At 43.3% G+C, this 26,190-nt stretch overlaps 1 protein-coding gene across 2 annotated transcripts in view; it reads left to right on the top strand.

Moving 5' to 3' along the window:
- The window catches only part of MOSPD2 (motile sperm domain containing 2), an 879,929-nt gene that overhangs the window by 535,285 nt on the left and 318,454 nt on the right, over positions 1-26,190 (top strand). For both annotated transcript variants that reach the window (XM_069637064.1, XM_069637066.1), the window contains exon 10: positions 13,250-13,362. In XM_069637064.1, the coding sequence (XP_069493165.1) occupies positions 13,250-13,362 (113 nt within the window). The remainder of the gene's footprint in view (positions 1-13,249; positions 13,363-26,190) is intronic.

The following is a 26,190-nucleotide window of genomic DNA, read 5'->3' as shown; positions in this document are numbered from 1 at the left end:
AGCACTGGATCTTACAAATATGTTGATGCTTTTACTGTGTTTTTAGTAATGTTTATTGAACGAACGATTGTAGATTTTAATTGGCCTTTTTTTTTTAGCTTGTATCTTTTTAACTTTGTATATGTTTTGTAAAATCAAATTGAAAACTGTACACTATTTCTATTGAAATTTAACTGCCAGTAGGTTTTTTGCAAAACGGTTAGTTTCTGGAAAATGACAACTTTATAAAATAATCAATTTAATAAAATAAAAAACATCTGCTTTAATATGTCATCTGTGTTTCTTTTTGTATGTTGGTGTGGCTTTGGGTCTGCTCCACTTGGATTCTGATGTTCCTGTGTTTGATTTGGAAATGCTACTTGATGTCAATGTGTTATTTGTTGTATTTGAATAAGCAACAGTGTCTGTTTGGGACTAAATGGATAACAAGCATTCCCTATGATTATCTTTGCATGCTCCCCAATCAACTCCTCCAGTGGTCACTCGCATATAAATCTGTTATCTGTGGGCCTTTGTCATGGTTTATTTCTGTATTACCATACTGTTACTTGCTTCTATACTGACATTTAAAGGTCAGCTTTCCAGGATCTTTCGGTTGAGATCCTGGAAGCAAGGTGCAGGCATGCATAATAACTCGAACACCAGTGCTGTTATTGGCAGTTTCCTTTTAACAGAGGTGACGCACTGTGGACGCCCTGAGACACTTTGAAAAAAGGATCATTGCAGAAGCTGGGGACCCTAATTTTCCTCCATGAGCAAGCAATCCATGGCAACCGGGGAAGATTAGAAGAGCCGGTGTCCAAATGGAATGCTACTGACCTACTAGGGGGAAAAGCTGCCTTTAGCTAAGGAGGGTCTGACTGGATTTGAGGGTGCCAGTGGCCCAGGATAACATCCGGAGACTGGTTGGGTGTGAATGCGTACTCCTCCCCATCCACACACCAAGACTGGATGGCAGAAAGTAAGTGTGACGAAGGTGCCAAATGGATTTCCAAGGTCTTGAATGAGGACTAGAATGCCATTTGGGAAGTATCTTCCAAGATTCAACCAAGTCCTTCACAAATAGACGGATATGCAGCAGGAAACCTCCATGGATGCAGGATGGTCTAATTTCCACGTCTCCACAGAAAGGACAGAATGCTATTTCTTAGTAGACAAGACTACATTATCACTTGCCAATGGCTTTTGGCATGCACACAATTTCTGTCCTGACTTTGTAAAATGTATTGTTAAGCTTGTTAGTAAGTGCGGTTGTTACTGTTGTTACTCCACATGTAGTGACAGACCTGGAACCGGTTACCCTTATGATTGAAAGAAAACCTGATTGCAAATTGAATCCTCCATGAGTACGAGCCAAATGTATTGCTACCAGAGATGGGAAGTTGTTATGATGGGCCAAGGCAGTGGGTTACAAGGGAAATTTAAATATCCTCTGGGGCTACCGTAAGAGTACACTTTCCCAGGTATATTGCCAAAGGTCTGCCCAAGGACATGAAATGTAAAATGTTCAAATAGGTGGAACTGGGCACTGTCACTCTTGAGGTTATTATGACCTGGAGCAAAGTATGGTGATTAAAGCAAGTGAGGTATTGTCCCAGGCATTTGCTGTCGAACATGATGAGCAGATTGGTGAGAATAGCAGTACAGAAGGAAGCAATCCTATTTCCTGCTGCAGTCTGAGAGCTGTACATACTGTTTAACCTCTTTACCTTTGCTTGCCATGTGTCTCCTCACCTTCCCTCCTTTTTTAATTTCCCTTTTGCTGTTAGCTTAGTTTTCTTAAGAAAGGAGATGTTCTATCTGGCTTCTGGCCCAAATACTTTGTGTATTATCATTCTAGTGTTTGCTTGTATATTACACAGTACAATTCCATTCGGCTCTACCATGTTCGGCATTCTAGGATATGTCAGCTGAGACGCTGGAATCAAGGGGGTGGGGAGTCCACACATAATACATTCTCTCCAACTCCCCCCTCTGTTGTTGAGAATTTACTTACAACCCAATCCTCTACTGACCATTTGGCAAATATATCGGACCATCAGTGGTAATACTGAAAAGCAAGAAATTGATTAGCCCACGTTAAAATTGTAGCAAGTTTTACCTTGTAAAATCTAAGCGCTACAGCCAGGTTTGGAATTATATTGTAATATATATTTTGATAACCATTGAAGGGTGCAATGCATTACATTTTTATTTTAAATAGAGACCACTTTTGTAACTGAAAATATGGTGGGAATTATACAATTTGAAAGAATGCAGTGTTTAATGTTTCTGTTCTTTGTGTCTTGCCTAAAAATGTGGTCAACCCTTTTGCAGCCCTATGGGGAGCAGGGTGGTTAAATTGTATTTACACTAGATTACCCCTTATTGATTAATTGAATACAAAACTCCAGTGTTAATCAGAAAATCACTGTAAAGAATGAATTTACAAAAGTATTGCAATTCAAGAAGTGTGCTTGATAGCATTATTTTAATACACCAGGTGAAGCTTCATTAGGCATATAGGTTAAGAATTATAGAACTGACATAGAAACAGTTGAGAAGCCTCATTTGTTTGAGTTTTTGTATAACATTTCTGGTAAGATAACGCATAACATATTAAGTTGCTACTCAACAGTAATTACATTTTCAGATCACCTTCGAAAATTGTTACTTTGGCAACCTTTTATGATTATCATGACAATAGATGATCAGGACCTTCTGAAATCATTAGTTCTAACTGTATATTCGATTTTCTTTTAACATATATTGAATTCTGTCTTTTTCACTCAATAACAAATGAACCCATCAATTAAAATGTTCCATATTTGCCATTTGTTAGAGAAAGGTATTGAAACCAGAACAAATAACCATTATTGCACAGTGACATGTGTGAAGTGTGTTTTAATTGAAAAGCAACATTTATTAAATACTTACCTTCGGGTAGTCTCATTGAAATACATAGGTCTTTAATACACTGATTTCTAACTTAATATTTATTTTCTTAAGCGATATATTAAATCCTATAAATACATTTCACTGTAACACTGCTAATCGTTGTTCAGACAAACAAATCGCCCATTCAGCACAGGCTGTTTGAAAGGTGCTGATGACTTAATCTTCTGCAGGCCAGAAAACCCTTTGTTATATGTTGAGGAGCCATAGTAAGCACAAGACTGAATTATCTTTTTTAGTTGTGGCTTCGAGTGGCGCCTTAATGCCCACTGGATAGTGAAAACCTGACAGTGGTTGCCTGTGACTGTCTAGATTCAGTCTTTGGGCAGCAAATGTCAGACTGTTTTTTTTTTTTCTATGCTTGCAAGGAAGCAGGGATATGTCAAGTGTTGTGTTATTTCCGGAGCCCGGGGAACCAGAGTGCTCCCTCCAGCTTACAACTTACAAAGCCCCTGTGATAATTGTGGAAGTTCACTCCACCGACTGCGCCCATCTGCCCTTCAATCTGCTTCTGCCCAGAAGCAGTTTTTTCTGCTCCTCGCCACAGGGATGTTTACTGGTATGTGCATCTATCCGAGGCCCCTATACCCGACAGCATCATGCATCACTCCTGTTCAGTGCAGTTATTGTTTGCTTTGAACATCCACACGTGCCTTTCTGACTGTCATTGCCTGGTGCTGTAGTTCAGGGTTTCTCTCCTACTCAATTCCTCTGTTTCAGGTCTCTGTTGGGAACGGTTCCTCTCCCATCCTCCCCATTATCTGCACTTAACTCCACACCAAGCTGGTTCGCAAGCCCATGATCATATTCTCCACTAACGCTTGCTTGGTTAGTCTCCCAAGACCCCTCAACAGACTTGGTGTCTTTCTCAGACTGATGGCCCCTGGCATCGCTGTGGCCTCTGGCTCTCTGGACACGTAAGTGGCTGTCACAGCCCTCAGCTTCTTGACACTGCCACTTCCATTCCACTCTGTGTTTCCGACATCTTTTTTTATCAACTTGTATCTTTTTTTACTTCTTGTATCCTCTGTTCGTAGATCAGTATCTTTTCCTAATAGTCACGAGACAAAGCTCTCCTTGATCTGGTATCAGTGCAGTGAGCAGCTGCCCTTCATCACATGAGAAAGCTTGCTGTGTTTTGTGCTTAAGGGAGACATTTTTTACCTGCAGGTCCCTGCCTAGAATTCTAGCAAAACACTCTGACTTTCATCTGCTTGTAGCCAAAAGGATTAGTTTTCCTGATCAACAAAATCGGGTGCCTTACTACCTTTGGAAACTGCTTAAGCACCTGTGTTAGACATGTGAATAAGTTGAGCTCTAGGTACACTACTTGTTCAACCGTTCCGACCATCTTCAGAAAATCACTCCATGCGAGAATACATTCTAATAAAAACCTATGATTGTTTAATTGACGTTTTTCAATTCAGGTTTTTTTAATCAATTGCCAAATGGAAAATATTCAGAAAACCGTAAAACAGTGATGTGTGTGTATAGATTATGCTGATGCCAAACATAGTAAATCACTTTTTTTGTTGTCTTTATGTATGCCTTTCCTCAGGAGTCTTAACAAATAAATCATTAACATTCAGTAACATTTTTAAGAAACAGCATGCTAAATTGATGGAAGTGCTTACGAAAATAATTGACCGAAGACTATCCTCTATACTGAATATCAAGAGAGCTCCAACTAACGGATTTAGGTTAAAGGGATTCACATCAGACATTTTTTTAATTAAATACAAAGGAAACTAACAGGGACTTGCTGTGATAATGTTTGTTTGCTAAATAGTCAATGATGTCCCTGGTATGATTAGCAGCCCACATCTCCTCGAGTCTGGTTGCTTTAAAAATATTAGAACTAAGAGGCTCATAAAATAAAGGGTCTGAATCAGTCTAAAACACCCAGTCAGGAATATATGCAGTCTTCATTCAATATACAAGCTAGATCAGTTTTTAATAGAAATGGAAAGGCCTCTGAAGTTCATCGTTGGTGAAATCAGACAGACATTGATGTGTGAGAGTGACATCAAAGAAGGACATGAGATGGAATTAAGAATGGAACTTGTTCTTCAGTAAATTAAGCGTCTTGTTTCCTTTTCTTGCTAGACAGGTGTTTTTGAAAATGTATAATTCTGTTGAAGCATTGTGCAAGCACCAACCAAAATGAAATAATAAAGCACCAAAAATATTTGCAACACATCTCTTGAATATTAAGAATATTACAAGTCCCATCTTCAAATTAAAAGTGGAAATAAAGAATATTGGAACAGCTACAGGTTCAAACAAGCAATTAAAATGAAACATCACGACTAGACTACCAGATTGAATGAGTGGCGGGGTAGAGTGATAAAGTCAGAGGATGAAAAAAATGAAACGTAAAGGTAGAGGGGAGTGTGAACGGGGACCCAGGCCACAGTGTGATTCTAAGAGCCAAAGGACTCTTTAAAGTTCAAACCACACATTTAACCTAGCTGCCATCCCACTCATTTTGCTATTCAGATGGCCACTACATTCTGTCACTTAATGCCACTGATCCCATTAAGGCACACCAGAATGTTCTCCCACATTCAGTGCCCAAGAGAAGGTACAGGACCTCTCTAAGAACTCCAGTGCGGAATTCATAGCCTTGAAAAGGAAATCTCTTTTCTTGATCACTACATTCAGGTAAGATAGTGGAAAATGGATAATAATTATAATATAATAATTGTTCTTTTCTAACGCGCTTAATACCAGCGAGTGGTTTCTAAGCGTGGGATCGGGATTCGAACCTGTGTTGCGCTGCATTGTCTTGCTTCCAAGACAAACATGTTGGCCCTGAGCTAGCCTTCCTCCCCAAATTTGCATAATTGTTCTTTTATAACGCGTTGCAGCCATCTTCACGTAATTTTGCGTTTCACCATTGTTTCTTTGCTTAAGTCGGGGAATGCCATAAAGCAACTCTGTGCCCTCGCTGACTTCTTATTTAGTGGAGAACGACTTTTGCCACTTCTGAATACAAGTGCACCATAATCACTTTGTCATCTTTTCAGACTTCTGTCTGAGCTCTTTATTTACACTAAAGGGTGTTAGATACCCCACCAAAAGGTGAGACTCAAGAAAATAGTGCAAAACCATCTTCCAGTTCATCCAGGATCTTCACATTAGCAGCATGTGGGTTTTTCTGGATTGTTCAAGCTTTGCCTCAAGAAGCAGCATGAACCCCACAATTAATTCTTGCTGCTGCCTTGGTTATTTCGCTGCTACTACCATCCAACTTCTGTCATACTACACCTCTGTGCCACAGCTGTCGGCGAGCTAACCTCTCACTCAACACGTTGTTGCTTTTAGGGTAGGTGCGTACACTGCTCTAAAGTTCACAAACCAAGCAGGAGTATGAATTGTCACGATCTTGTCACTATGCTTGTGTTACAGAAAGGTTATATTACTGGATAGTTCTACAGACATGTGGCTATTACTTTCAGCCCAACCCGCTGACACACCATGTCGACTATCCGTTGCATTAGAGAAATATGATGAATGAGAAATCATGGAAAAGCAACTTTCTAACGTGCATATCAAATATCATGGGAATCGAAACAGGTCCAAAATTACTCCAGAAATGGAGTGAACCCTCAGTCGATCTCTTTGCTACTCCTGAAAATTTAAAGGGCCAGGAATTCACCATCAGATCCTTACTGAGACCATCTTGGACAAGCTTCCCCCGTTGGTTTATGCTCTCCTCTCTCTATTGTTATTTCTTAGAGTGTTGCAAAAGATTAGTCACCAGCCATGCTGACTGGTGATTCCCCCCACTCTCGGGCCAGACAGTAGTGATTCTCTAGCCTACTTCAACTGTACCAATAGTTTAGTTCTTCACCCAAACTGCCAACCAGGCAGCAGCGTCCAATCCTGCATCATAAACCATCATCCCACAACCTGGGAATGTGGTTTTAGTATTCTGCATTTTCGGGATCTAGTCCTGCAGCAGGAATCCAGAGATATTCATCAAAAGTAGAGTCAACAAACAAATGTTGCATGAAATGGAAACTATTTTGCACATGTTATCTCAGGCAGAGTCTCTTTCCATTTATCTGCCTTCCTTATTGGATTGTGCCCTACATTCTATGCTTGGTAAGGAACTGTCTGGCACATTACTCCCTCAAAGTGCACTTAGTGGCAATCCCCTGTTTCATGCACCAACCAGTTGCTGCATTTGTTTATACCCAAATGAGAATTAATGAGAAGACTTCAGGGGATAATGTCCTGTCTAGCAGGTGGCTCTAGCATGAAAACTCAAAACCGTCCTCTTGTTGGATTATCTTTCTTGAGAAAATCCATACGGCCAAAATCACATGTGTTTATTGGAACACAACTTACCTGGTGGTTATCACCTTAGTACGGAGAGTTGGCAAACACTACACTTTATCAGGCAACAAACCATTCCACAAATTTCACAAAGACAAGGTGAGTCTTCATACTAATATCCGGTTATTGTCAAAGGTTCTGATGGCATTTCATCTCAATCAGCCCATTGTACGCATAACATTCTTTGATGTGCCCTCCAACTAGTCGAGAGATCCCTTCACTCTTTGGACATCAAAATGGCTTCAAAGTATTAGCCTTACTAAGGGAATGAGTCGGTGCCCTCAATTACTTTTTCAGCCCCAAGGGACCAGGGAATGGAAACCATTACTGGGGCCTTTGCCTGCATTGCACAGTGCCACTTAAATCCTGGAGGCTCCTACAAGGAAGAGTAGGGGATTCTACTGGAGTTATGGCCTTGTTGACTGTGTTTCTCACATGTTGCATGTTGTCTACATGAAAGGTGTCTTACACCTACTGCATCAAAAAGAAAGCCACAGAGCAGATGTGGGACAGATGAGTTTTTCTTCTCCCTCCTCTTTTACTGTGCTCTTCATTGTTAACTGCTTTGTAATCTATGCATCATCATCATTTTAAACTTCAAAAGAAAGACCCAATGGTGCAAAAGAAAGTTACTTATATGTAACTACAATTTTCTAGTGTCGACATCTTTCATCGATTCACATGCTACCCTCTCCATCAAGTATGTTTTGTGGATCAACAGAATTTGAAATTGGCTGCCAAGAGTGGCGCTTAAGGGCTGCCTTCTTTTTGTCCTCAAACTAAATGCAGAGCTCATTAAAGTAAATGCAGGGTTCGTTTGTTATGCAAAAGTCAAACTGTAATAAAAGTATACCACAGTCAACAGCATATGAACAATGACAACGAGAACTGCAGTTAAGTAACATTTTCTTGGTGATAATGGTGCCAGATGTCCTGCAAACATTTCATGCTTCAGGATAAAACTTCTTGAGCCTATGTGCTTTTAAATGGAACTTTAACATGTTTGGGTTCAATTGGCCCTGATATGATTTGATGTAATGAAGCGAAGTGCATTATTTTCCAGGATGTTCAAATTTTGGTCCGTGTTTGTTTGTGATAAAATATACATGAAGGCGACAGACTCAGTAATTCATAGAACTCCTATTTTTACTTCTCTTAAATAGTTGGTTATTTTCTGAATTTATACAAATGTATAATCTATTCCTTTTTGCTGCAAAGAAACAGGCTGAAAGCAAAAGCTGATGGTCTCTACCACAAAAATCCATGCATCGATAGTTCATTTTGCTCATTCAGAAAGCAAAAAGGAGGTGGAAGTGTGGTGCAGCAACTTGGACAAGGATCCAGCTTTTTGCTTTGCCATACACCTCTAACACTGACTAATCCTTGGACAAATTGCATGTTCTACTATCTTACTGTATGTGATGTAAGGTCAGCAAGGATACATCCCACTGTTTTAGTGTGGATGACTGATTAGGCTAGAAATGTAAAAAATCCATTCTAAAAGTTTTTGAGCAGTGTTGGCCAACCTTAATGAGCCAAATGAAATGTAAAGGTTTCTCTTGAATACGTTTCGAGCTTTTAGAGAGATATTTGCTGTAGACTGAAATGGGAGAGCCATACCATAGCAATAATATTGCACTCGCTGCCACAGGTTTTCAGTTTTGTAACCGTTTTGTAACACTCTGAATAACTGTTACCCATCGTCATGTTTTGGAGGTTATTGACCTAGAAAGGTAGTTATGTATGTGACCTAATGGTCACAAACCAATGTCATAAGACTGTGCTCACTCACTGAGCTGTTTGACCAGAATGGGAGCTCATTTTAATGCTAGGGTTTCTGCTCCATTAGCATTTGTCAGGCAGTGGAGCATAGGTGCTTTAATCAAATGCAGAGTCTCGAAGGAGCTGAATGAAGGACTTTTCCCATCTTCCCTCCGGTATTGTAGGTCGGATAGAAACAAGTTGACATCAGCAAAGTTGTGGGGTTTATTATTATTGAAACTTTTGAACCCCCTGTGAACTTTTATGATGATTGGTGGCGACTTACTGAATACCTTTGGGACATAACATTTTAATTCTAGCCTAACTATGAACCTTTATAATTGGAACAACTTTTTTGTACTGGTTAGTGTTTCCACAAAATACCACTCACCGCAATGCTTTTTAAGAGCTAGGAATGTATTTTAAGCCTACAGCACAGCGAAGCAGTGCATCCTCAGCAGTACCCGGGGGAGTGTGGACAAGCAAAGTCTCCTTTTTTTTTTCTTTCTTTTAGGGCTGTGGTGGACTTATAATTGCTGAGCCGTGTTGCGTCACTGTGCAGGGTAGTACAGCAAGGCAGTCTCAACAGGGTTCTTGACCCTTTCATTTTTGTTTAAAAGCATTCTAGTCTGCGCGTCTTGCCTTACTACTTAGTTCTACAAACAGAATGAACTGTGGAGTCTAAGCATTGATTATGTTGCTACATTACTAACTTTGTAATGCTAGATTATGACCCATATGTCTTAAGCAACCCCAAATCATTTTTATTTGTGGTGTAATATTTGTTCCTGGAATTATTTGTTTATTTTTAGAAAAAGAGTATCAAATCCTGATATCTTTACCTGAAAATGGGCAAAGAAAGCCCGAAACGCGTAGTCAAAGTATAGGAGATGCAACTCTGAGTGTTCTCAGTACAATCTAAACATCCACAACTAACTCCTATCAAGATGTCTGGATAAACTAAACACACAAAATGTGTATTATGATGCATATGAGAATGTAATGTGACTCTTAATGTGATGTACATTTTGATGTACATTTTGAGAAATTCATGTTGATTAAGTATAAGTTGTCACACTATCTATAATTTGATACAACATTAAAAACTGGAACAATATACATCCTTTTGTATATCTATTTGTTTATAAATTTATTGTTGAAAATACATTAAAAAAAATGTTGATTAAAAACCTGCACCGCATGGGTCAAATGTATTGATATCTGACAATTGCTTTGGAAAGGTGTGCCCTTGTTTGCCCTTCGTTGTATCTCGAGGGACCCTTCATTGCTCAATTAAAAACCCTGCTACTTCTACATTACCACCATCATATTATAACTTCTTGCAATGTGCTTCACCCCCTAGGTAGCCTGATAGATTTATTGGGAGTCATCTTTGTGGTGCACTTAGCTGTATTTTGGGGGTAGGAAATGTGTTGCACTTAACTAACAATACTAAGAACTCAATATTCTGCATACTCACCGCCAAACTCTGGACTAAACCCATCCCTACCTCTACCACACCTCAAACCTCACACACTTCACAACACCCAACATGAAACCAAACACAAGTATCCCCAAAGCGCCCATGCACAATCATTCTTGAACACCACATGATGGCCACCAAACACAAATGCACCAACGCTCAGTGACCATTTTTCTCCAAAGTGAAGCTGCCATCAGCACCTCAAAGCTCTCTTGCTCTTCTCCCTCTCAATCGCACTAACAAATCCCATCCAACCCTCCTTCCATTGCAGATCCGCCAGAGTGCCACGAGACTACGCAAGTGGCAACAGAGCACGGGAAAAAGACCACAAAACATAACGTACATAGATTGCTGTAAAATTCCTTAAATCATGATCCCATTCTTTCCCATTTAACAGTCCAAGATGCATCTTTAATACAGTGGATAGTCCTCTTCATTCATTGAGCTCATAGTCTACTTGTCAACAATCCATCCGCTTTATCTAGCCTTTCATTGTAATTCTGTTTTAAGTATCTTAATTTAGACTCTAGCAAAAAAGCCTTAAGCTCAGTATTCAATGTTTCTGTCCTCATAAACATTACCTTCTTCTTTCCCAATTCCTTTTAGCTGGTCAGTTTACATTTGTTGTGGTTTAATCCTCGATAGGGTGCCCTTGAACCATTTCCCATATATTACTTAAGGGCACTTCTTCCCAGTCATTTTCCTGAAAATAATTCTTCATGTCTTTCGCTATGCCATCCACCGTTGCTTTGTTAATGAGGAGTTGGTCAATCTGCCTCTGGTATCTTCCCGCAGACCAACCTTCCAGTGTAGTACATGTCATCTCCTGGTCAGACCACGGTTACAGTATATTGCAGCTCCCGACACTTGTTCACTCAGTGAAAATATAATCAATCTTAGAATTGGTGTCATGTGCCGTAGCATAGTGAGTGAAATCTCTTAACCTTGGATTGATTTCTCTCCAAACATCATGCAGCCCAGCCTCCAAGTTAGTCGCTCTATAAATCAAGGAATTTCCATCTTGGAGCGCTCCCCAACGTTCCCGCCTGCTTCCCAGTCGCTACACTTTTTGGTCAGTCATATTAAATCTTCACATATTATGCCCCCTTCCGCAAACAGATCTATCAATATCCAAAACTATCTCTTCAACATGCTGTTGCACACCTGATCAATGGGTCAAAAAAATGTGGATGCATCTTCCCCATTTTAAGACGATTGCACGGGTTGCCTATTCTAGCATGGATACTCGAGATAGCCTGCATCAAATGTAAGGCATCCACCACCCTGATGCCTGCCTAACGCACCAGAAACCTAATTGGTTCAGGTGGCACTTGCATCTCTAGTATTCGAAGAATCACAAGCTCAAAACAAAATTGGCACACAAATCTTTTTGCACCAACCTACTGCAACACTATCCTGATCTCAATTGACTGCCCAATCACTCTTGAAGTTGAAGAACTTGCTCTTCATAGATTACGAAGAGCCTTGCTCCCCTTCCTCGGAGAAAATCACAACTGTGGGCAAGGAGCTCCCAGAACCACAACCAGAACGGTTCCCTTCTGGTGCTGCATACATTTTTTTAAGTAATCCTCAACTAACATTACACATCCCTCCGTTGCTCCCTAGCTAAGTTTGTGCTATAAGCCAAAATATAAAAGTACAAATAAAATACACGGTCATCGCTTGAAACAGACCATGGTTTAATTTGTGAACCCAGGCATAGATATTTAGTTACCAAACTGTAGCACTTTACTACAATGAGGATGCAACCCTCGCTGTATCTCACTCTGTAAAAAGCTCACAAACACTTAGTAAGGGAGAAAGTGATACACTGTCCTGTGACATGTACTCAAACCAAATATGCACAAATGTATCCTTGTAAGTGGGTGCATCGGCTTATTTGAAGCACATCAACGCAACCAGAATCTATATCTGGGTTGGGGAGTGCCCCTTCTGCCCCTCATCAGCAATCCCCTGCACTGTTCAGTATAAGTTAAGTCATGCCTCTCCTATTCGACACCTCCCGTCTCACGGAAAGGCAGGAGAAGATGGCAGACTACTCCAACCATGGACATGTCTGTACACTGAGGGGGGTGGCTCCTATCGGATGTGGGCTCCGGAGCTTGGGGGATCCAGTGGGACCTGCGTTCTAAAGGGGGGGTGGCAGTGATTGTGTAGATGGGCAGAGCCATTTACCCCACACTCAAGCACGGCACCTATCCAAGCAACACTTTTAATGACCATTTTCTTCTAATCTCTTTGAGAGGGACAGTGGCAGAGGGCACTAAAACCTCACTTTTAACAAGCCTCCTGTGTTAGTTCACAGTAATAATGAATTCCAAATTCATTAGGTGGTCACTTAAATTGGCAAAACATTCAATTGGTACCATGCACATTTTAGACTAGTAACTTTGCAGACAGCGTTTTGGTGCTGTCTGCATTTAGCCTTCACAGTTTCTAAAAGCTATGCATCACATTTCGATGCAGACATTTAGATTACATTGGAAGTTAGCCGTCGGTTTTACATACATCAGTGCAATGTCAATATGTGCGAAATCTGTTTACAGAAAAGACCACTAGAGTGTAACTTGAATTACAGGGGATTTGTTTCTCCAATTTGATGAGCAGCACCAAATTCCTTTTTCTCCTATCAATGCCTGAAGGCTTTCCTCTGTTATTTTGATTTGTTCAATTAATTATTGTTTCATTACTTTTTATTTTAAACAGCTAAGCTGTACAGAAGAATTCTCAAAACATGAAGAGTGTGAAAAAGCAGATTCAAAGGCTAAACATTCCAAGAAGGCAGCAAGCGTTTTTAAAGGAACACTGCTCCATATCAGGTATGATACTGCCTTTAAAGGGTAATTTAGATTGTAGGTGTTGTAAGAAGTAAATCCTTTGAGGATTGCTAATGTATGGTCTATTGACCATACTTTTTTGCATATGCAAATAATTGCGTTTTTACTTGTGCCTTTCTTATTTAATGGACACAGTGCTAAAACAGTCTCCAGGGTATAAACGTCACACAGTGTTCCTACTGCCCTTTAACAAGTGTATCGTTTTTATCAAGACTAGTCTTTAAAAATGCTGCATCATATCTTGGACAATCCATCTGATAATTGCTCCACAACAATGCCCTGACCTACCATAAAATGATTATTAAAGATTTCCTACAAATAACTTTAATCACAGATGTCCTTAATAATCCACAGACACTGGGAAAACACTTCAAGGGTTGTTAATAAATATGTGCAAAACAACTGCTTTGGTATTCTGGGTAGGTTAAGCTGGGGACATTCTAAGGTCCTCTCGCTCTATTGTCTCCCGTGGGCCCCCCTCCATCCTACCCCTTGCTTCCCTAGTCCCCAAGATGGAGGCCACTAGGGATTGGCAGCCCCTACTGTCTAATATCTTCTCTGGCTGGTAGTGAGAGCCTAAGGACAGAAGCCTGACTTACCTAGTGTAGCCCCTTATCCTACTTTATCATGTAATATGTAACCATTTTTTGTTACCCTCACTACTTTAAATGGCTGGTGGCGGTGGTTTACCTTTTACTACTAGTGTGCTTTTTTAAAGCAGACTGAACCCTCAGCTGCAGCACAGCACCCATGGGTGACCATTTTGTCAAAATGCCCCCCCCCCCCTCTTCTTTTTATGCCATTTTTTGGTTATGAGGTCTTTCTCGACTTTTACTCTGTGTTGAGACAGGTTTGAGCCCGTTGTGTTTTGCCTTTGACAGGCTTCAGCCCTGAAGCCCGCCCCTGGCTCCAGTGTGTCTGGAAAGACAGGAAGTGAAGGAGGGGCCCGAAACTCCCCTGTCCTTTGTCTCTAGGTGTGCTTGATCCAAACCAGTCCTGATTGGCTGGCTGGCTGTCTGGGAAGGACAGCCACCCTGCTGTGTGATTGACAGCCTAGGGCTGTGAATGAATGAGAACAAGCTTAAAAGGCGAGGTTCTGCACCCTCTCACAACCAACGCCTCACCTGCAGCAATCTCCAGTACAACCTCCTGAACACTCAACTATACTGTCCTTTCTTCGCCTGGTCTCGCGTCCACCTCGACTCCACCTGACTTTACCCTCACACCATTAACTCTCACAAGGTTTTTGTACCCTTGACTTTCCAGAGTCCTCCTTTCCCTCCCCCTTCCATTTGCTGTGCCTGCTCACCTGCTTCTTTGAGCTAATTTGGTGTTACTATTTTGGGGTTGTGCCACTGAAGCGGGAAATTTTCATCCCCTTTTAAGCCCTGCCTGCTTTCTACTCATAGTGCCCAAGTCAGTCTCTCTGCTGTGGGTCTCGGTAGCTGTTTTTCTGAGTGCAGAGAACCAGTGAATCTTTCTTTGATGTTGGAATGGTTCGCTGGACCACTGCTAGTGTTTCCAAAGCTGGCGGTTTAACTCAGCAGAGCGCCGCATCTTTCATGTACTGCATGGCCTTCTGGGACAGGTAGTCCAGGAATTACACAAATAGAATTATGGCCAGCATAATTTCCTTTCCTCTACTTGTATTCAATCCTTCTCCTGGTTCCCCTCAACTCACTAATTCTCACTTCACTCCCCCACCCTCAGTTAATTGCTCTTTGCACTGTTTTGTGGAATGATTCATGCTGTAATTCTTGCTCACAATTGTTGTTATTTCTCTGTATTTGTTGTTTCAATGTACAGCGCTTTGGCATAAAGCGCTCTATAAATAAATCAATCAATATGGTACTGCAGACATTGGGTGGTTGACAGTGGCACCTTCCACATGCAACAGGGCACATATAGGGGTGTGTGGTGGGTCAGAAGGAGGAGTCAAACACGTTAAGGACATTCTGTATGCTAAAGGAAATACCACACCTATCTAAGAATCTAAAGGTGCTTGTCAGATGTCAGGAAGTCCAAAGTAAATATGTCCTCCATCCAAACCAACTCTACTTGACCCTACCATTACATATAAATAAGGTAAATGTGCCAAATTCTCTTTGGATAGTCTTTGTATGCACAAGTTCCTTTTTGTTACATAGTTCTTAGCGTAATCTCCTTTGATAGTCTCATCAACTCTTGTTGTTCTTCAAAATGACTCTTGGGTCTCATGCTTTCTGTGCTCCTATCTTTGGCATACTTTTCCTTCCAATAGTTCCTCACATTCTTGTCATTGCATACATGTTCTTTACAGTTATATGCTCAGATTTTCCTAAACTATGGTTGTCTTCCTTTTTTGGCTTCTCTTGTCAGGGCTTCTCTCTCTCTCTCTCTCTCTGAGGCTGTTTTATCTTTTATGGTGTTCACTTGTGAGCTTTAACTCCTTGTTTGTCTCATTATGCATTTCTGGGTTGTACTTCTTCCAGGCTTCAACTCTGAAGATATAGGGTGATTGCACTTCCTCCCAGAGTTTGTTTGCAGTCTCGGTTGGCTTCCCACCTGGGTTGTTCAAATCTTTTTATGTATTGCTCACATCCCTCGTTAACTGTTTTAGTCAATGCTTTTTCATCCTTACACTGGGACGAGTTTATCTCTTCAAGTGACTCTGGTCTTTCCCTACCGGGTTGTTTATTTGCTTTCTCGATTTTTCTTTTTAGATTTCCAATCATTCAACTTCCTATTTACTCATTCATCCTTTACACTGGGACGAGTTTCCTCCCACATATGATTCCCAGCGGCCTGCCGCTATTCTTGATTTCTCTTTCGACCAGACGGAACATCTTGCTGCCTATGTGAGGCAGCAGGGGATTGGACACACCACCCAGCAAGTGCAAGGTAGGCCGCCACCTCCACTGAGCACCGGAGTGCTCCGATGCCGGCCCTTCCTTCAACGTGATTGGCTATCCCTTCCATCATCTGGGCCAATCACGAGCCGGTGGGTAATAGCCGGCATGTCACGAAGGCCCTCACCAAGGCACCCTGTCTGGCCCTGTCCGGCACGGGTAGGCAGCCCCTACCCCCCCTGCTGCATATGTCTCCACTGATCCTTCTGCCCTCCTGCAACTCATACCCTGGTGTTGATCCACTCACTGCCAACATGCACCAGCGGCACTTGGTACCTTGACTTCCTCCTGCTGACTGTGTACCCATCCCTGCTCTGACTTGATGCACCACCCTAAAGGTACTTTGACAGCCCTACAAGGATCTATTTTTCACTTAGATGTGCCTTCCATCTGTTCAGCCTTTTTCTTTTCGTGTGCCTCTGCTAAAATTCGAATTTAGGTGGCTTCATCTGTAGTCACTTTAGTTTTTTGTGTCTAGTGTCTCTCCCTGCCACCCCTCTTCCCCCCTCCTCTCTTGCTACAAGTCCCATGCACTTATCACTATCAGAAACACTGTCAGGCACGTAAGATAGTCTCATTGCTCTGTTCGTCTTACCCTTCCTTTCCCCCTCCACTGTCTCTCTCCTTTCTTTATGTATAGCTCTTGCATTGTTGAATCGACCATCAGGCACAAACAATAATTATGTCATATGTTGTAGACAGTTTGTATTCCTCTTTTGTTCTATGTTGTACCTCTAAAGCATAGCACTTGCCATTCTGAATGTTCCAATGCCAATTAAGAATGTCAATTGCTCACCCTCCACACGTTGGAAGGCTTTGAAATGCTTGTTTAAGTGTATAGGCGCTATATAAATGACCGATAAATTATACAGGGAAAGGTTGCAGGGCTCGGCTCTCGCTCGGGTACTGCTCTTTGCTCCTCTCGCTGCTCGGCACTCCATTCTCGGGTTCTTCATTGGTTGTGTGCCGCCCACAGACGATTGCAATTAGAAGTTGTTCCGGCTTCCTGTTGTGGTAGTCTCTGCGCTTTTCCTCGGGCGTCCTGCCCACCACTCTGCACGCATTGGATGCACCACTATCAGGGGCACTTCCTTTTCTTCCTGCTTGTACCGTTTCCTTTGCAGTTGTACACACCCGGCCTCTGGCGTCTCACACTGGGTTGCTCTGGCTCTTCGATAATCGCAGGCTCTGCAATCTGCCCTTGACTCCAACTCCAGAAGACATGCAGCCTCATTACAAGTATCGCGGTAAGGGGTCGAATTGGCAGTAATACCGTTGCTGCAACTTTTTCCACTATGCCAAGTCCCAACCTACAGAAAAGGTGGTGGAAATTCACCCGGCGGAATTACCTCTAGTGGTAATTCCTCCAAGAATTGGCAGAATTAGTGCTGGAGCTAATTCCGTCTGCAGAATGACCACCAAAAAACAAAAACCTATTTCAAATGAATTGTGTCCTCCCTCGTATTCCTCATCTTTGATATTCAAGTCTTCTTGCAGCTTGCTTAGGAATTCTTTTTTTCATAGGGTCTAGCGCTGTGCAGCGTCGAGTCTGGGTCCTCGATGGCCTCTGCAGTGTCCCTCGTGATGTCGACGCTGGTATATGAAGCACGCGCGCTGACCGTTACCTCAGTTCCGTTTTTTTCTGCATTGCTGCGTGCGTCGGCGCTACTCACCTCAGCGAAATTTCAATTACGTATATCTACAAATCTTCGAATAATGTCCTTGGCACCGAAGACAGGCTACAAGCAGCGTTCAGACTGTGGAGCGAAAATGTCTATGGTGTTTGGGGTCGGGCCACAAAGTCGACAACTGTGGTTTGTGTCAATCCATGACTGTCCAGGCCTTGCGGAAAAGGAAGGGGAAACTCAATGCAGGTAAGCCCTCTGCACAACCCCCACCCTTACCCTATCTAAAAGAAAATCATCCTCCGAATTGAGAGATGTTTCTCGCGTTAGAAAGCATCCAAAACTCTGAAGGCGTTTGAGGTCTACTTCACGACACTCGTTGTCCTCTTCTCATAAGAAGAGTAAAAAATGTTGCCATAGATCCTCCTTGTCTTCCTCTGCTGAAAAGGTTTCCTTTCCCAAAAATAACTACTCCGGAGAATTAGAAAACTGAAGGAGTCCGAGAGAAAAAGCCACCCATCAGTGTCTATCAAGACCAATAGGGAGTCTTGGGTGTCTCCTTCTCGCCCGCCTCAAGGCATGGGAAGAGAGTCTTCCTCGACGCACAAGAAGGTCTGTGTCTGGCCCCTCGAAGCATTCATCTTCGATATCGAAGCCTTCATTGAAGGTATCAAAGCCGTTATGTTTATCGTCTGAACTTTCGATGCATGTAATCCATCTACAGCCATCGAAGCATACTAAATTGTTGGCCCATTCACCGACTGCTTCAAGTAAGTCCTCTCCTATGACGCCTTCAACTTAGTTGTAGCAGTCAGTGCTCTCGAAGAGAAACGAAAAAAAAGGTTGGCTCCGGGTAGTTGCGCTAGCCTGAAAATTAGTGAGTGCTATGGCACACTTCAAATTGTTAATCAATTTCAATCAACACAAATATTCAAATGAGCTTGATAAGCTGTAATTTAATTCGTATATGTCACAGAAATCTTCCATTTCAGCCAATGCTCTCGAAGACTGATCTATTTATGCGGAAGATAAGGAAGATGAAGAAGATGATCAGCCCCCTTTTGGGTACGAATATGGTACACCAAATGTCCCAGAGAAATTGATCTCTGAAGTTTATAAAATGCAAAATTTGGTGGAAACTCTAAAAGAGACCAGTACCTGGGAAACTTCACCAGAAACAGAGTTTAACACGGAGATGTCTGGTCAGGCTGACTGTTCATACAGTGCTGTAATCTGTAAAGTGGCTGAGTATCTGGGGTGGTCCAAACCCACAGTTACTATGGAGACTGCCGACCTCACTGATAATTTGGACAGTGATCCGTTTAGTGATTCCCTTCAACCTTAAGAGTAAGGGTTTTGGAAAACTGGCTAAAACCAGATTCTGTCCCACCGGTTAACAAACTATTAACAAAAAAAATATAGAACTGCTTCTGTGGACCCTCCTTTTTTGAACAGGCACCCTACACACGGGAGAGCCTAGTGGTCCAAGCAGCAATAGCTTCATCAAAAGCTGCAGCTTACCCTTCTGCTGTAGCAGATAAGGAAAATAGAAGGATTGACTCTTTAGCAAAAAGAGTATTTAGTGCAGGCAGCGTGGCTTTAAAATCAGTAAATCCTACCAGTGCCTTAGCGAAGTACATTCACACCCTTTGGGATGTAACTGCTCTTGCAGCAGAAAACATTCCGGAAGGGAGAAGAAAGGGAAGGTTTCCTAAGCCTAATTAATATAGGATGGAAAGGACGTCATGAGGCAGTCGTTGCAGTCCAGTCTGGATACAGTGGATTCAGTAAGCTGGTCCATGGCTGCCAGTACAGTGCTCAGGCGCATGTCTTGGCTGAGAAAATCAGGATTTTCTGCAGACGTCCAGGCACGTTTGCTAACATATTAATTTGCTCAGAAGAAAGAGTCCAGAGGAGTTTCGTTAATTAACAAAGTATCAAAGAGTTTATTGTGCCTGATACAAAATTTGAATAAACAAATTAATCGTGATTTAATCTGCACTTAGCATATTAATTACATTGCAGGAGGATTAAGAACATAGTGATCGATATAATTCATACAATTGACAATAATTAATTTGCTCATTCGTCCACATCCAACCATCATACATACGCATTCCATACAATTTATATACCCAACAACAATATATATATGGTAAAGTCTGTTATAAATCATAGCTAGCAGCTTTTACATTTTTTAGTAAAGTGCAATCAATACTTTAATGAACTAAACTTCTCTTGACTCTTTCTTCTGAGCAAATTAGTTATACTAATAACCTTGCCCAGAGTGGGGGGTTTCCTGCATCTTTCAGGTTTGCTTAACATGACATTTGACGGGACTTCCCCATTTGGTGAGAAGGCTGATAGCCTAGAAAAGCTGCAAGCATCTCGAGCTGCAGCTAAATCATGAGGGCGGCAATCGGACAACCTCAACCGTCAAATCAAGGATGGAGAGGACGTTGTTTTTGTTTTTATTCCTCCGTCTCACGAGAAGGAGGACATTTCTCACAAAGGGGCCAAAGAAGAGCCCCCTCGTGGAGGTAGACATATAGGAGAAAGAAATATCTGTTCAACAGTCGCAGAGTTACCCTCAGCTGCAGGTGGTACAACAAAATGACTCCCTCACCCACAAGTCTGTGGTAGGAGGCAGACTGTCGTGTCCTCTCCGGAGTTGGCAAAGCATAACTTTGGACGCATGGGTACTACAACCGTACCAGACGGTTACTGTCTTCCATTTCTAAAAATACCTGCCAATTGCCCCCCGAAATCCAGATCCACCTTGGTTCCAGATCCGCTCCTCCAACAGGGGATTCTCATCCTGTTGGAGAAAGGTGCAATAGAATTGGTACCTTCAGTGGAGCGAAACCAGGGATAGTACTCTCCCCATTTTCTAATACCCAAGTAGGACGGAGTGGTGCGACCCATCTTGGACTTGAGATGCTTGAACAAATTCATCAGGAAGGACAAGTTAAAGATGGTAACTCTTTAGTAGATCCTTCAGTCCCTTCGACTCCAGGATTGGTTGGTGTCCTTGGACCTTTGGGATGCTTACTTTCATGTGCTGATGCATCAGAAGCACAGAAGGTACCTGAGGTTCGCAGTTGACGGTCCTCATTATCAGTTTAGAGTTCTGCCATTCGGGCTCACCTCAGCCCTGAGAATCTTCACCAAGCTTATGGCACTGGTGGCATCAAGCTTAAGGAGGGAAGGGATACACATCTACCCCTACCTAGGCGACTTGTTGATCATGGCTGTTTCTCCGGATCAGTCTCTGAATCACCTCAGTCGTACCTGCCACTTCCTCCACGAGCTCTGCTTCGCCCTGAACTTCAAGAAGTCCCACTTGACACCTTCACAGAAACTTAAATTCATTGGTGCAGTCCTGGATTCAGCTTCGGGAAAAGCTTCGCCACCCGAGTTAAGGGCTCAACATCTGTTGCAGATGGTAAAAAAATTCCAGAGTGCCCAACGTCTTCCGGCCTAGGACTTCTCAAGGTTGCTTGGGTTCATGGCATCCTGCATTTCTCTGGTGCCAAAAGCCTGTCTGAGAAGGAGATCCCTTCAATGGGCTCTCAGATCTCAGTGGTCTCAATTCTCCGGCAGAAGACAGACCTTCTCCGGGTCCCGACAAGGGTCACCCAGGATCTCCTGTGTTGTGCAGTCGAGAGAATGTCATGAGAGGAGAACCTTTTTGGCAACCATGGCCAGAGACGACTGTTGTGACAGATTCTTCCCTCATAGGATGGAGAGCGCACATGAGAGATCTTTCAATAAGCGGACACCGGTCTCAGTCGGAGTCCAGACTCCATATCAACCTGTTAGAGCTGAGGGCAATCAGACTAGCGCTGATGGCCTTCCTTTCCTCTATACGGGGAAAGAGTGTCCTGATGATGACGGACAACACAGTGCCCATGCACTACCTCAACAAGAGATGGCAAGTAGGGTCACTGCCCCTGTACAGAGAGGCAATGCAGCTCTGGTTCTGGGCACAGAGAGAAGGAATCGCTCTTCTGGCAGTTCATCTAGCCGTAGAAAAGAACATGGCAGCAACGCTCTGAGCAGGCAGAAGATGATCTCCCACGACTGGGAACAAGCTCAGGAAGTCCTTCTGGATATCTTCTCCCTTTGGGGACCCCCTCAAGTGGATCTGTTCGCAGTCAGTGTCAACCGAAGTGCGAGCTGTTCTGCTCTCTAAGGGACACGTTTGTGGTAGACTGGGAGTTTTCACTGCTGTACGCGTGTCCGTCAGTGCCCATCATTCCCCATGTCATCAGGAGTTTGAGGAAGTTCTGGAAAACCATGATCTTGATTGCTCCGGATTGGGCCAGGAGAATGTGGTATCCAGACCTTCTGGAAATGGCCATCTGCCCTCCAATTAGTCTTCCCCAAAGAGAGAAACTACTCTTGCAGAAGGGAGGTTGTATTCTTCACCCAGAGATCGGGACTCTCAATCGTCACGCCTGGTGTCTGAAAGAGTACGTTGTAAGGATTGGGACCTTCCGGAAGACGTAATTGAAGTTTTGCATTCGGCAAGGAGGCTAGCAACTAAATCCCTGTACTGCTGTCATTGGAATACGTTTTACAGCTGGTGCAGGGAGAAGAGACTAGATCCTTTCACATGTAAACTTCCCCATGTTATATCTTTCTTGCTCCACCTGACCCATTCTGGGTTGCAAGTGACCATGGTGACGGGCTATTTAGCGGCACTATCAATCTTTAAAAGATCTCCAGGTTGAGGGGTCATGCTTCAAAGTGCCGATTGTGGTACGATTTCTGAAGGGCTTAACCAATTTTTTTCTGCCCACTCCCTTCATCGTGCCATCATGGGATATAAATCTTGTATTAAGATGCCTTATGGGAGCTGCCTTTGAGCCCTTACATTTGTGTCCTTTGAGGATGCTCACTATGAAAACGACCTTTCTAGTAGCTATCACGTCTGCTCATAGGGTGAGTGAGCTACAAGCCTGATCTTCCAAACAACCTTTTACATCCTTTTCCACGGATAATGTAGTTTCAAAGATCATCTTTCCTTCCGAAAGTCAGTTTTATTTAGCACAACGTATTGTATTGCCGTCTTTTTACCCTCCCCCTCATCCATCTAAAGAGGAGGAGAGACTACATCGGCTAGACCCGAAAAGGGCACTAAGCTACTACATTACAAGGACTGCAAGAATTTGGCAAGATGATAAACATTTCGTTGGTTATGTTGGCCAAAGGCTGGGCATGGCAGTCACAAAACAAATAATCTCTAGATGGATTGTAATGTGCATAACACAGTGTTACTCGTTAACAGGCAAAGATTTGCCTGCAGGTCTGAGGGCGCATTCCACTAGAGGTGTGGCTGCTTATTCAGCTCTGGAAAGAGTTGTGCCGGTGAGAGACATTTGTAGAGCGGCAACCTGGTTGTCCCTTCACGCTCTCAGTACATTTTACTGTGTAGATTCCTTTTCAGGAGAGGAAGCCACATTTGGCAAGGCTGTCCTCCTTAATATATACAAATAGGCACATTCTTGACACCCACCTCCTAAGTGAAATTGCTTTGGGAGTCTATCAAACATGAGGAATATGTGGGAGCACACAATCCAGTCGAAGAACAAGTTACTTACCCATGTAAACGTTCTTTCGACTGGATGTCCCTCCCACATATTCATCAACGCCCTCCCATCCATCCCCTCTTGCCTGCCTAGAATTTCCGTGTCTTACACCTTCCTTTCTCGCAACGTCAAGATTGTCTCATCCTGTGACACAGCATGCAAGTTGAAGAAGGTGAAGAAACTAAGAACTGAGGTAACGGTCCGCGTGCATGCTTCATATACCAGCGTCTACGTCACAAGGGACGCTACAGAGGCCATCGAGGACCAAAACTCGACGATGCTCAACTCTATGAAAAACAAATTCCGAAGCAAGCTGCAAGCAGATTTGAATATCAAAGATGAGTTCTATGTGGGAGGAACATCCAGTGGAAATAATTTTACCACGGGTAAGTAACTTGTTCTTCTGCCACATTAAAGTCCAAAATCAGCAGAATTACTGGCAAAAATCGGCAGTAGAACCGCCAAAAACACTGCACAGTTACCCTCCACCAAGCAGATGGAGATAAATGCATACAGGAGCCAGAAATCAAGTCACAGGTGCTCCAGAACCACTCAAGCAACATGCAGCCAAAAGCAGAAGTCGATTATGGGCTCCACAACCTCCTACTATACATCCAGCTACAGCAGCATGCACGACCACAGCAGGGAAGGAGACGCGCACCACAAAGGCACAGGAGAGTTGTGCTGTGGAGGTCACCCATACCACACGCCCGTCCATGCCCATGGACACTGATGGACAGCCAATTAGTTACTATATGTCGATTGGACCGTCCCACCATCATAGAACCACTCACCCTGATCCAGACAGAACTCCGGAGTGACATTGCAATCAGAACTGCCGTCCCCACCCCCCGCTGAAGCTTGTATCAGTCTTACACTTCTGTGGTACGGGCAGATTGCAAAACACAGTTGGGACAGTGCATGGGATGTCACAGCCCACTATCTCCAAGGTGCTGGACCAAGTCCTGCATGCGCTCATGCCCATCAGCACGTCTCCATGCCCATCAGCCAGGTGCAGATGCATGCAGCAAAGGCACGTTTCTACACCACCCAATACCATAGCGGCATTGGATTGCACACATGTGGCATTGGATCCCCCAGGCAACGGAACAGGCATACCGGAACAGGAAACGGTACCTTTCCTTCAATGTGCAAATGACCTGTGATGAAGACCTCACAATCAGCCACTGCTGTGCCCGATACCAAGGAGCCACACATGATGCCATGGTACTGATGAACAGCATCCTACCAGCGTACATGGACAGACAGAGGACAGCTCACCTGGTTTGTGGGTAAGTAGTAGGCATACCTGATTACAATAATCACTGTCACACACCTGGAGTACATAATGAGTAGCAATTTGAAACCACTACAAGTCCCATGAAGCAACAATAGAAATGCACAGTACAGGCCTAGAACCATGACTGACCTACCCCAGTACACAGACTGTACTCATGCGACGACCCAGGACATCCTGCCATGCAAGGCATCACAATGAAATCAGGACACCTGTCAAACCCTTTAAAGCATTGTCATCGTCTGTACATGGCCTACTGCCACACCATAACTGACGAGTGCATTGCTGATGACATTGCATTGACAAATACTTGATGACTGTCGACTCCCACAATGTGAATGACTGCAAGTGCACCATACACATGCACGGAGTTGTGCACATATGGGTAAACACATAAGCACCATATACATGTTCCCCCACCCACCCACTGCCATTTCTCACACAGTCTATTTGTCACGCTGTCCTCTCATTCTGTCCCTTTTTCACAAACATCTAGGTCAGACAATAGGACAGGCAATACTCAGAATACACCAGTCACCCCAGTCAGGTTTCCACTCCATGTCCCTCACAGTGGAAAGGTGTCACGTGAGCGGGTTTACCCCAAGGGCCACACATGCAGACTCATGGGTTCTCTGTTCCTTCATTGGTGTCTGCCATGGCGTCTGTAAGAGGGAGCTCGCAGGCGCCGGCTACAGGACGCTGTTTGCAGAAAGTCAAGTCCGCGATCATGGAGACCATTGAGATCAAAACCACGCTCACGTGTCGCGTGACGCGTTAATCCGTCTCAATCGCGGATCAGGTGACGCGGAAGCTTCCGCTATTTAAGCACTGAACTTCCGCGCTTCACAGCTGTTCTTTGGAGGACTCTGTACAGCGTTTGGATACCTTGTGTTTCACGGCTCTTGACTCTTGGATTGTTTTTGGATTTGCTTTTGCTGTCGTCTTTGGCTCTATTTGCTGGAACATCTCGAACTCGGAACGCTTTTTGGACTGTCTTGGATTACCCTGAATTGGACTTGGCATTGTTTCCTCTTCACTGCATTACGTTATCAAGTACTTTGGATTGTGGTCCTTTTTGTTTCATCAAGTTACAGGAGGGCAAGTTGGGTTTTAACCCAGCCTACAGTTCTTCTCCCTACTGTCATCGGGGAAACCAGCTCACGTGCCCATCCACGGAATTACCAACTATCTTAGGTTCTGGGCAGTCTAACCCATCAGTTTAGGTAAGCCCTGTTCTTTATCCTGCCTGTTTGCTTGTACTGTGCTCAGTTGATTGCTAATAAAGGTTTTCTTTACAGCTGCCTTGGGTTTCAACATTTCCCGTGGATCTGAGCTGCAAGAACTACCCACCTGTGGCCTCAAGGATCGCATAGGGAGTAATCTTGTATTCTCTCTCTGTGGTACTT

This window comes from Ambystoma mexicanum, chromosome 7p, assembly GCF_040938575.1.
Source record: "Ambystoma mexicanum isolate Mex_15411 chromosome 7p, UKY_AmexF1_1, whole genome shotgun sequence".
Lineage (NCBI taxonomy): Eukaryota > Metazoa > Chordata > Amphibia > Caudata > Ambystomatidae > Ambystoma > Ambystoma mexicanum.
The sequence above is the reverse complement of the archived record's forward strand: the minus strand, read 5'-3'. Positions and strand labels throughout refer to the sequence as shown.